General features: G+C 50.5%; 1 protein-coding gene across 1 annotated transcript; it reads right to left on the minus strand.

Moving 5' to 3' along the window:
• Window positions 1-6,624: 6,624 nt before the first annotated feature.
• On the minus strand, window positions 6,625-9,680 carry LOC120657002 (galactan beta-1,4-galactosyltransferase GALS1-like). Its single transcript, XM_039935247.1, has 2 exons — window positions 8,145-9,680; window positions 6,625-7,298 (listed from the first exon to the last, which is right to left on the minus strand). The coding sequence occupies exons 1-2, from the start codon at window positions 9,353-9,355 to the stop codon at window positions 6,953-6,955; spliced, it is 1,557 nt and encodes a 518-aa protein (XP_039791181.1). The 5' UTR covers window positions 9,356-9,680; the 3' UTR covers window positions 6,625-6,952.
• Between the last annotated feature and the right edge of the window lie 2,784 nt (window positions 9,681-12,464).

A 12,464-nucleotide genomic window follows, 5' to 3' on the forward strand; every position in this document is an offset into this window, starting at 1 on the left:
GTCTGGAAACGGTCCGTACCTGCTTTTAGAGGGCACCGTGGACCGCCACCCGCTCCAGCGGTGAACTGGAAAGGAGCCGGCAAACTTAGGGGGAGGAGAGAGAATCGCTAAATCTGGAGGTGTACGGCTGCCCTCCACCCTGTGCTCGTGGGCCTGATGAGATTCGCCCAACCAACCGTTGAGAGAGAGAGGGGTATGGATGAATGTACGTTGGATAATGTTGAGGAAAAAATAAATATAATATTGGATGGTGGGGTATAGGGGGTGTGGTATGGAGTGTATTGTTGGAGAGGATTTTGATATGGAGTGCGGAATCTGTTTAGAGGGAGAAGAATATTCCTTTTAGGGGGTGGATTTTAGAGGGTACCATTGGAGACAGTCTGAGATTTCGGAAGGGGAAGACCCCCCCTGATGGTGCGCATGGGCGGGTTTTTAATTTTTATATTTTTAATTTTCGTTTTTTATAAAAATATATTTTCGATTTGGAAATTTACAGAAATATACCCGGCAGCGGGGCGGCAGGGGCATTCTGAAAAAAAATTCGCAGAGAAAATTACGTTTAGATCCCTGGGGGCCGGTCGCCCGGCAGCGGGGCGGCCGGCTCTCCCACCCTTATATAAGGGTTGGCTGGTCCCCCACCCCTATATAAGGGTTGGCTGGTCCCCCCACCCCTCATTTGCATCACTAAAATTCCAGAAAACAAGAAAAAAGAGAGAGGGAGGGAGAGAGGTGAAGCCCTGTCGGATTTTCGAGCCGGCGATTGCAGGTAACCAAAATTCTTCTACGCTTTACAAATAGATTGTGTTGTAATTATTTTTTATTGAAACAGTAGATTAGCAATCAATTTAATATCATGATTGTGTGTCCAGATATATCGAGCAAGCTTCGTTTTCAAGTTCATTTTGGTGACTACTATATTTCTCATGATGCGTATGGAGTAGATATATCAGCTTTTGAACGAAGAGAGTGCGGAATAGATAAACCCTTAGAGAGGAGTTTTGGTTCCATACGCAAATGGCTTCATAAGATATTCAATGTGAATCCAAAGACTTATTTACTAACCGTTCAGACTGTGACGAATTGTGGAACTGAAAGGGGTGTCTGGGAGTTGATGCTTATAGCAAACACCGAAGAATGGCGGACTTACATGCAACCATCTATTTACCGCGGGTGGCCTCTTGCAATGCTAATTCAGATTCACCAGAAGGCAGCCCATTTCGGTGAAGGGTCAACAAGTACATCATCTCATATGAACCAAGCAGTGGAACAAGAAAATGAAGATCAGAACATGCATGTCACAGAACCTGAGCCGCAAGGTATAGCTGATCAGGTAGGATAAAAAGAATATCAGAACGTGCATGTCATTCAACCTGAGCCGCAAGATTTAGCTGATGAGGGGGAGCGGATACCTGAAATAGTGGAAACTGTACAGAATGAAGACCAGGAGGCTCGAATGATGGAAGAATGTGGAGACTCATCAAACGATGAGAACTACCCGTTGCTAGGTGAATGGCGAGACTAGGGTTTTGGAAATCCAGTGATACAAGATATTATGAGTAATGAGTACGAATACAGAGAGAATGAGGTTGTGTAGGGGCAAAGTATTCTAGCATTGAAGCTGTGAAAGATGCTGTGAAGTTTTGGGCTATATCGTTGAGTAAGGAATTCAGAGTTGTGAAGTCTAGCAGCAAAGAATATGAGGTGAAGTGTGTCAATGGCGATTGTGCATGGCGAGTATATGCCTACAAGGGCAAGTACAAGACACACTGTGAGTGTTCAATTATTACACCACATACATGTGATTAACTGCTGTTGCGCAAACTCACCGTAACATCACATCCACTTTCATAGCCAAGAAAATGTATGGGGTGATTGTGTACAAAATTGATTATGAGCCCAAATTGATAATCAGGGACATCGACGACCGTTTTCAATACAAAATCAGCTATGCAAAGGCTTAGCGGGCAAAACAAAAGGTATTTGAGATGAGATTCGGCACATATGAGGCATCATATGATAACCTACCTCACATGATGTCAGTAATTGTGCAGAGAAATGCTGGAAGCGTGACTGATACCTACATTGTACCGAGTTTAGATGGGGGATCTGGGTTTCTGCTTCATGCTTTCTTCTGCTTTGGTGCATGTGTGAGGACATTTATGTATTGTCTTCCTGTTTTATGTATTGACGGCACATTCTTGACAGGAAGATATAAGGGGACAATACTGACAGCGATTGGAATTGATTGCAACAAGCAGGTGGTTGCCATCGCCTTTGCTTTTGTTGAGAATGAGAACACAGAGACTGATTTCTTGAACGTGTGAAGATTCACGTTGTTGCTGAAAAAAGCCTGATGTTTGCCTCATCAGTGACAGACATGCAGGTCTTCTAGAAGCAATAAGGCAACTACATGAAGGAAGTCGAAGACAATCTCCTCTATGGCCAGATGTTGTGAGTAGGTGGTGCATAAGGCATATGGGTGCAAACTTTTATGAGCGCTTCAAGAATAAGTAACTTATGAATTTTTTCAAGATGTTGTGCACTCAGAATCTGCAGCGGAAGTTTGATGCATTGTGGCAGGTGCTAGATAACATGTGCGCCTAGCTGCTAAAGGAACAGGCCTCAACCTCCAGTCGGAGACGTTCCGGCGGCGGACCTTTCACACAGTGGATTAAGGATGCACCTAAGGAGAAGTGGTCAATTCTATACAATATTGGTGGTCGTCGATATGGGATCGAGATAACCAACCACGCAGAGTGTTACAATATAGTAATGTGTCATGTTCGTGGATTTCCTCTTGTTGGTATAATTGAGTTCATCATGTACGGATGTACAAGCTACTTCAGAGAGCGGTACCAGGCAGCTGCTGTCTTACTTAATGATCCAATTAAGTAGGCCGTGGGCTTGTTTGGAAACCACAAATTCCAGCCCTGGCGTATTGTACTGGACTTATACAGCCTTGTTTTTTTAATAGGAGGAAAAGGTGAGGACATGGCTTTCTCCTTCCCAAATTTCCAGTCTAGCCGATATGAAAATTCGTCCAGTCTGATGCCACATGAAAAATTTGACGGACAAGACCTTGGGCCGGGGTGCTCTTTTTTTTTCTTCACCTTGCCTTCTTCTCCGGTCCAGCGACTTCCACCCTGTCTACTCCATCGACCACAAGAGGTTTCAGTACACGTCAGGTCTACTGTATAACTGTAACCAACCCCCAGTGATTCCCACATAATCCAGGTTCATGTGCAACTCCGGAGTGATTGGGCTCTCCAAACTTTGAACAGGATCATTTTTTCTACTGTATGACAGTTACGTGAGCAATCGTAAGGTACCAGGCGTATCGGCGTGGGCCCTGTGCATTAGTGTAACCCCCAGGAAAACTGCGGACCGTCCGCTACGGATCGGTGGACGGTCCGCCAAAGTAACGCCTAGATATTTATCCTGGTTGTGGGACCCGCCTGTCATATCCTTTTTCCTCTTCTTCATTCTTCGACCAGTGACGAGCTCCGCCAGAGCGCTCGCGCCGCCGTCGCCCCCTTCCGTCGATCTCCCTCCTCCGGCCACCATACTTCGATTCCTCGCGTGAGAACCTTCCCCGGCACCTCCTCCACCTTCCCCAACCCCCAGCCCGGCTTCTCCTCGGCCGGAATCGCCCAACCACCGCCGGTCACCATTGGAGGCGCTTGAAGCTTTGCTTTACCATCGATCCGCTTCTCCGGTCATCCTCCGCCCGAACCGACCGCGGGAATGGATTCGTGGTGAGTTTCTTGTGCTCCCCAGCCTTTTTCCCCTTCCGTTGTGCGCCGCCGGCGCCGGTGAACGGCCACCGCCGCCGCCGCCACGCTTGCTGCCGCCTGTCGGACGATGTTAAAAAGACGAACCGCAGACGGTCCGCTCAAGCGGGGCGGACAGTCCGCAAGTTAGGATAGAGTTTGTCTAGAGAGGATGTTGTCTCTGGTGTTTTCGTAGGATTGAACTGCGGACGGTCCGCTATTGGAGAGCGGACAGTCCGTCGTAGAGATCAAAATTTGTCCAGAGACGATGTTGTCTCTGGTGGGGTTCGCAGGGTTGAACTGCAGACGGTCCGCTATTGGAGAATTTTGTCCGCCGTATCGTCTAGAATTTTGTCCAGAGATGTTACCGTCTCTGGTGGAATTGGCAGAGTGAACTGCGGACGGTCCGCCAAGGAGGGCCGGACGGTCCGCAGTAGAGATTAAAATTTCGTCCAAAGGCGTCGTTGCCTCTGGTGGTATTGCAAAGTTAAACTGCGGACAGTCCGCTATGTTGGAGCGGACGGTCCGCCGTATAGATTGAAATTTGTCCACAGAGGTAGTTGATTCTGGTGGGTCGGCAGAGTTGTACTGCGGACGGTCCGCCACTTGGGCACGGACAGTCCGCAGGGCATTCCAGTTGAAGTATAATAGTTGCATCCTTGAGCTGCACTCAATTATTTCATATGCATTCGTGTAGCATCTCCTGTTGAGGACGTCGTGTTCGAAGTGATTGCGGCGCCACAGGAACAGCCGGAGCAAGCCCAGGGGAAGAGGCGTAAGTACCCGGCCCAAGGCCCGTCTGACTCTAGCTCTGAGCAGCAGCCCGTAGGCAAGCCCCGGTGCACATCCGATTATTTCAAATTATGACACCTTTATATGTCTCTATTATTTGTGCATTAGATTTAGGAATTGTTTGGAACCCTAGTTGCATGATCCATAGGTCTCCTTGAGTTATACTAAATATGTATAGGACGATAGAGGCGCTATGCTTAATGGGTTCCGGTAGAAGACGAGTGCTCTACTGCCACTCGCGAGATATAAGATGATTAGAAGTCGAGTAATTTCCGGCTACTCGCGAGATATATGATCTATGGCCATTTTAGTACATGTATATTGAGTATGATTTGAGATAAATGGATAATGTGAGACCGGACGGGGAAATGATGACAAGGTATAGGTATGGCAGCAGGACAGGATTCCTGGGTATCGGAGCCCCGTCTGTGTCGATTAAGGACCGATCGTTGTCGGCAGTGCTGATCGGGGATTGAATTGTACTAGCCGCATGCCGGAAGTAGGAGGTAGTCGAAACCGGTAAGCCGAGTACTGTCTCACCTCGAAAGTACAGGACTTCATCTCACCTCCTGGGGTAGTCGAGTAGTCGCGGAGAAATGGGGATGCATATGTTTATTTTTGGTGGTCTCACGTTGAGCTCGGCTGACCATATGATGGTGGAGCGGTCCTGTAGTTCGAGGCAGGGATGGGAAAGGTCGGTGCGTGGGGTCCGACGGGACTTTTGCGTGCCGTGTTGGTTAGGTCCACCTTGCAAGGTTTAATCGGATCGATTCGCCGTGTCTCGCGGTTATGAGGGCCTTGATTTCTTTGTCGCCTCGTAGAAATGAATTAGAAATGATAGTGATAAATGATGGAACTATTTTGAATCATTATTGTAATGCTCCAACATGATTGTTGTAGATAGGCCAACATTAGATGAGTCTTTCTATATAGAACATGTGGCTAAAACATTGAAAGTAAGGATCCAACTATAGATGTTTTTTTGCAAAACAACTCACTTGCCAAAGGTCCTGCATGTCTAGATATGTGGGCTAGGTTATACCCACTGGTTGGGTAAGTCTTGCTGAGTATTAGTTGCTCAGGGCTTTTGTTGAAATATTATTTTAGGGCACTCAGACGTAGACTTCTGTCACTGCTGCGTCAAGTTCATCCGTCGGGACGCAGAGGGATGGGAGGTTGTGGAGCCAGACACTTAGTTAGGGGTCGCCTCGGCGTATAAGTGTGGTAGTCGTAGACTCTTACCTCTGTTAGAACCTTAGTTTCAGTAACACAAAGTGTGTAAATTATGTATGTTTTAAATTGATTGTAAAACTTGCGGTTGGGTCTTATATATATTGTTGTATTTTCAAATGTATGTCGTGTTTGTACCATCTGTGCCCATCTTCACGTGGGACTATCGGTGTTGTTTCGATCGGGACGTGAGTTGAGAAAGGATCATCAAATTAAGCCGTTAAACTAATACGCCTGATGTGTTCAAATGACGGCCATTACGTTTAATTAGAATTTTAATTTAGCGGTTGGGTCACAATTAGCCGTGTTCCGGGAAAGAAAGAATACCCCGTCCGCGTCTTCAGTACAGACACATGCTGCGAGCCGGAAGCCGATTCCTCGAGACTGGGGTTGATCCAGTGTTCGAGCAGCGCGACCGCCGACATGCCCGCCGCGCGAGGCAAATCCAACGTGCGAGCACATGGAGCCGCCCGGCCGGCATCACAAGTGATCATTTTCATTTTGTATCGTCTTCCAGCTTCCCCCCTCGCGGCCTCGCCCAACCCAACTCTTCCCGTTTCACGACATCCTCCCATCACGCGCAATCAGTTGGGTGCCTAGCCCATCCCGGCATGCACGACCCGATAATGATTTGCAAGCACGGCGCTGGCCCCGCCCCTGCGCCAGAGGCACCGCCAGCCCCCAATGTCCCACAGGCAGCAAAAGCTCGTGCAGTGCCGTTATGTTTCAGGCCATCATCTCTCGTCGTCAGGCTTGGAAAAAAGGCTCAAGTTTCCTGCGCTTCCAAAGCTACAGACGAGAAGGAATCAGAATCACCTCTGCTTCCTGAATATGGAATGAATGAATCTAGTAAAAGACTAGAAGCCAGCTTCATCAGTCTGCAGGGAACTATAAACAGATGCGGCGAGTTACAGGAGAAAAAGATATAGAGAAAAAAATGCAGCAAAAGCAGTGACTTTGTACTAGTAGAGAGCTCACGCCGATAAAGATCAAAACTTTACACCATTTGGACCACCCCCTAGGCCTAGCACTAGCAGGCCCAGCCTGATGCAGTGGCGCCGCCCCACAATAGCGGCACCAGAGCGAGGCTACGCTTGAACCAACCATCCAAAGAATGTCAAATGTATATGTACCGCCAACCTTAGGTTTCCGATCTGCTGCTATGTCTGAACCGATCCGATGGTCTCCTTCTCGAACCGCTTGATCTCGCCCGCCACTCGCTTCATGTTATCGTCGTACACGAAGGGGGTCTTCTCGAACATGATCGTGCTGCCGTTCACCGGCACTGGGACGAACTCACGGCAGGGCTCTCCCATGGCGTTGATGGAGTTGTGGTAGTGGTAGTATCTGATCAGGCTCTCCGTCTTGTGGGTTGTCCTCCCGCGGACGTTCTGCGACATGTGCACCCCGGCTGAGTACGCGTTCCGAGCTTGGATGGCGTACTTGCGATCGCGACGAACTTTGGTGATGGAGTTGCGGAAGACGAGCTTCTCAAATCCCCATTCTCTGCACATCAATAGGCACACATATAAGATGCTTTACCATGGAACAGTAAGATATACCAACTAGATAATCAATTAGGGAACAAAGGAATCAATAAATTTTTCTCATGCAGAGATAGCAGAATAATATTCAGCAAAATAATGCTTTTTTCTTTTTGGAAGAATTACCTGCTAAGAAACTTATCAGCAGGTGTTCTGAAATGTACCCTGGTAGTTCATTTTTAGTGGAAGTGGTATAGAAGGCGCCTAAGCCTAACTGCCTAAGCAGAGCTTTTTCATTTTTCATATTTTTTCAATTGAGATTGTTGTCAATTTTTGTAGCCAGTGATAAAGTACATTTCATTTGTACAGCATTTTCAGCTTGTAAAACTAAAAGATGCCCCTTTTTATATCCAACTTGCTATGCATAAGCATATTATCACACAATACTATGAAACATAGGAGTATTAACCTAACAAATGCCTTACTACAATATCTGATTCAACCGTCAACATTTGCACTAGAGTTTTTGGTTCAGTGGTGAACATTTGCACCTGACTTTAGAGGATACAGTTTGACATGGGAATCATGTGAGGTTGCAAGGTCACAAACAACAACACATTACCAACTTGGTCAGCAAATTGCATAAACAAATAGCCACCGACTAGTTTTCTTAACCAATCTGAGAATGTCTGTTTGATTGCTCAAATAGGAAACCATTGTTTCCTTTTGGCCCTAACATGATGCCAACAACAAGCGTGAATTCAGGATGATTGAAGCAACCGGGGCAGTTTTCAATACAAAACGAAATTGCATCTGTATGAATCAAACCAATTTAAAGCATGTGGTACGAGGAAACAGTAAGACAAACCTCGAGTAATCGCTGCTTGGATCCTCCACGCAGAGCTTGCTGGACATTGGATTCTGCTCGATGGTGAACTGAGAGTACCCCGAGAGCTTGCCGAGCACCTCGTCGAGCTTCTGCCCGTTGGGCAGGTACAGGTACTCATCGACGTCGAAGAAGAAGGTCCAATTGGCGGCGTGCCGGTAGCGGTGCAGGCAATCGTTCACCACCAGGAACTGGTTGTAGTAGTACCCGTCGTACTCGGCCTGCGCCCGGATGTCCTGCACGGTAACCCGGCCGGCCCTGACCCACGGATCCAGCACCGCCTTCACCTCCGGGCTGACGCCGCCGGCGTCGTGGAGCACGAAGTGCGACCTGGGCCCGAAGAAGTGAGCGTGGTATGCCACCCACTCGCGCATCCGGCTGGCGCTGAGGTTGCCGTACAGCGACGAGCCGCAGTAGAGGTAGTCGTACTGGAACGGCGGGCTGAAGCGGGACTCGTCGTAGGAGCCCGGCGCCTCCTCGAGCGCGACGAAGCGCTCGTACCGGCGGGAGGCGGTGGAGTAGTAGGCGTGGACGAGCAGCTTGCCGCCGGCGTTCCCGGCGTTGGGGTTGGACGGGAACGTGCAGTTGACGACGACGACGGTGTAGACGCGGCCGTAGCCCCAGTCCGGGAGGATCTTGTACGCCTTGGTCCGGACGGGGCGCGGCGAGGGGTCGCCGGCGGTGGGGTTGGGCAGCCACTCGCACTTGAAGTAGGGGGTGCTGAACACGTGGGTGGGCTTGGACGCTAGCCCCACGACGGCGAACGTCCGCGGCCCGCCCCGGTACGCGCCCATCTGCACGAACAGCGCCGCCGCGCTGCCGTACGGCCGGAGCACCCGCTTGATCGGATCCTCCGGCCGCGCCGGACGCACGGGGGCGGAACTAGTAGCCGCAGCGGCGGCTGTGGTGGTACCTGAATCCGCCGGCGGTTGTTTCGTGTCTGCGGCTGCGCCGGCCGTGGCGTTAGGAGAGGTGAAGCCGGTGGCGGCGGTTGTGGCGAGGAGGGCGCAGGGGGGCGAGGCGGAGGAGCGAGCCGCGGTGAGCAATGAGCCGTAGGGCTGGAGCTGCCAGAACGCGACGAACAGCGTGAGGAAGGCGAGCGAGGCCACGAACGACTTGACGTCGACGCACGGGATGGCGAACGGCGCGCCGACGCCGCCGCCGCCCGCGTCTTTCCTCGCGTTGTACTTCATGGTTAACCTCGGCCTTTCACTCTCTGCCGCAGCTCCTCTCCTCTCGTGGCCCGAAGAATGCGCCGGCGGGATGCGCTGCCAGGCACGGCCGGAGCTCCCCTCGGCGTCGCACCCTCGCTCTCTTTCCTCCCCTGCTCTCCTCACTCAGTCGCCCAATCGTTCTTGGGGACCGGCGCCCGGACCGACGGCGATAAAAGGCGAGAAAGTATGGGACGACGAGAAGAATGTGGGTAGGTGACGGTGGAGAAGGAGAAGGTGATGACTGATGAGGCCAGCCGGTGGTGGTGGTGCGGGGGAATCGGGTCGGGTCGGGTCGGCGTGTGATGCCGCCTGCCGGGAGCCCGGGACAGGGAGGGATGCTTCTGGACGCGCTCCGAGCGGTGGTGTGGATGCGGATGGCCGGATGGGGGCCGCGCCGCGAAGCAACAGCCAGGGGCCGGTTGGCTTCCGAGCTATGGCCAGGGATTTTTTTTACCGACCCTTTCGTTCGAACCGCCGGCGCCCGGTTTCGGCTAAACGGTCCGGTTTAACCGGTTACTGGTAAAAACCGGTTAAACTCAAATTTGAATTCAAAACCCGCAGTTATACCGGTTTCGAACGGCTAACCGATCGGTTAGATCGGTTTACCGGTCCGGTTTGAGTGGTAACCGGTCGGTTTGAACGGTAACTGACCAAATTTAATTTTTTTTCTTTTTTAGTTTAAATTCAAATGCCCACAAAGTATACTAAATGAATGCCCGCGGTAACCGGACCGATTCCGGCCGGTTTTTTTAACCGGCAGCACGCAGCCACCTGCTCCACCCGGGCCAGGCAGCCGTAAATGGCGGCTGGTGGGCGGCCGATTACCGCCGCGCCGCTTCGTGCCGCCTGTGATGCGACGCGTCCCCACCACCGCGTTGCTGGCAAGGTAAGCCGCTGTGGCAGCCAGCAGACTGGCGGTGCCCGGCGAAAATCTGAAGAAGAAGAGGAGGAGATCGGTTGGAAATGGATGCCAGCTCCGGCTCGATCGGTGAAAACGAAGCTTTCACACGTCTGGCTATGTAGGCACCGACCTTCTAGCGACTCGGTCCGCCCAAGCCTGGAAGCCTAGTAGTACTAGAAGCCGGTGGCTCAGTGCTCGGTAGTTTTTGAAACTGAAAGGGAGTAACCACCCCACCAGCACGGTCCGAGGATGGAGGACTGGAGATCGTGGGTGGCGGTGGCTTCCGCTTCGTGTAACGGCGTCACGACCCGGCCGCGTCGCACCGACGTGTCACCAATCGGCAACCGCGCAGGCAGATGCTTCGCTTCGGCGGCACATGTGTAAACGACGCCGCGGCCGCATCATCTATACATACAAAACTCGCCGGCACCTTTCGAGCCGAGGTCCGTCGACGTGTCAGGCGGCCGCGGGGCGGGGTTACACGTACGCCATCTCCTTCCGCGCCTAGAAGACGAGCCACCCGCCGTCGTCACGGCTACCCGTCGGGTCGTCCTCGCGGGCTGCCCCGGAGCGCGGCCGCGCCTCCACCTGTACCGTGCACGGGCACAGGTCGTCGTCGTCGTCCCACCAAGGCCGCGCCTTTGCTTTACACTCGAGGGCCCCCCCTAACGGATGCCATTGCTCTCGCCTTTCTTCCTTTCCAGGAGACCAGGACACGCGCAGTATCATCATCATCTCTCCTTTTCCTACCTAACCTTTACTGCGGGTCTGCGGCTGCAACCTCTACGCGCCGGCCGGCCAGCCGGGCGGTTGGGCGAGGAGAGCCCCAGTCGCAGCACGACCGGTGCCTTAACAAAAACGAGCCGGCAGCTCGTGTTCAGGGGAGGCCAGATCCTGGCAACTGGCGGGGGGTTATCATCTGTGCATGTAACCGGCCTGTGGGTGTACATGTGGATCCTAATGATTCGATTCATTCGATCTAACCTCGGCAACCTGCGTGCGTCACGCAGGCTGCATCTGGAGGGTCTACCTGCCGCCACCGCGTCAGAAACCACCCGTCCCGGCAGAGTTCGCTCCAGATGAGATGATGGCATCGCTTTGCTACTTTCGTGTGTTCTTTTTTTTAATGATACATGCTGCTTTCGTGTTCAAAGTTCATTCGAACTGCAGCATCACCTTGCTTTGTTGGCACATGGCAAACAAATTAAAAACAGTGCTCTGTCCGTTCGATTCTATGAGTATATATAAATATATTGCTTTTTTTAGATGATGGGAAAAATATCCCGTCCTTGACCTCATAGAGGCTACAGCCTATGACCCGCTTATTACATCAAACTGCAGTTCCTCCGTCTGCAAACACACTCATAAAATTTACAAAAGTAAATAGGAGACACCAACAAAGATCTTATGAGAATTTATTAAGCAGCAATCCTATTGTTAAATCTCCATCCATGGTTGGCGAAAATTTGCATAGCCGTTGTCTCCAGTGATCGGCATGCATCCTTCAACAAGTTGGTGTCATCATCACACTTTTGAAGTAACGACCACATCCGAAGCCAATGTGTGGCCCTGAACAATACCTGCATATAAATTTTTATAGGAGAATCGTCAAAAACAATATCATTTATGCTCAACCATAGAGCCCAGCAAAGCGCAGAAACTCCACATACTAATTGCGTTTTAGATTTACAGTCAAAGCGCAATAGCCAATCATTATAGAGTTGAGCAACACTCGTTGGTGGTACCAAACCAAAAGTGTACTGTACCACTCTCCAAATGAATTTTGCAAAATGACAATCAAAGAAAAGGTGTTGGATAGTTTCATCATGTGAACAAAACACACTTTTTTTGCTACCATGCCAATTACGCTTAACTAGATTGTCTTCAGTTAGCACATCTCTATGCAAGTACCACATGAAAATCTTAATCTTAAGGGGAATTCTTGTCTTCCACAAGGTCCTATTCTGCCGTACAAGGCCATTGCAAATTAAAGCACTATACATTGAATGGACAGAGAAAATTCCACTTTGGTGTAAACCCCATTTAAAGACATCTTCCCTATCATTCAATCTCACCTGAGCTATCCTTGCAACTAGGTTATACCATAATACCAAATTATTCCCTACCAAACCATGTCGGAAAGAGATATTTAAAGGAATGGAATTGAAAACCGTTGCAATGGAAATA

The sequence above is a fragment of the Panicum virgatum genome, chromosome 1N (assembly GCF_016808335.1).
Source record: "Panicum virgatum strain AP13 chromosome 1N, P.virgatum_v5, whole genome shotgun sequence".
Classification (NCBI taxonomy): domain Eukaryota; kingdom Viridiplantae; phylum Streptophyta; class Magnoliopsida; order Poales; family Poaceae; genus Panicum; species Panicum virgatum.

Coding starts and splice junctions, on each gene's coding strand:
- LOC120657002 (XM_039935247.1), bottom strand. CDS start 9,355: ATGAAGTACAACGCGAGGAAAGACGCGGGCGGCGGCGGCGTCGGCGCG. Junction 7,299..8,144: donor CCAAGCAGCGATTACTCGAG/GTTTGTCTTACT, acceptor ATTGATGTGCAG/AGAATGGGGATTTGAGAAGC.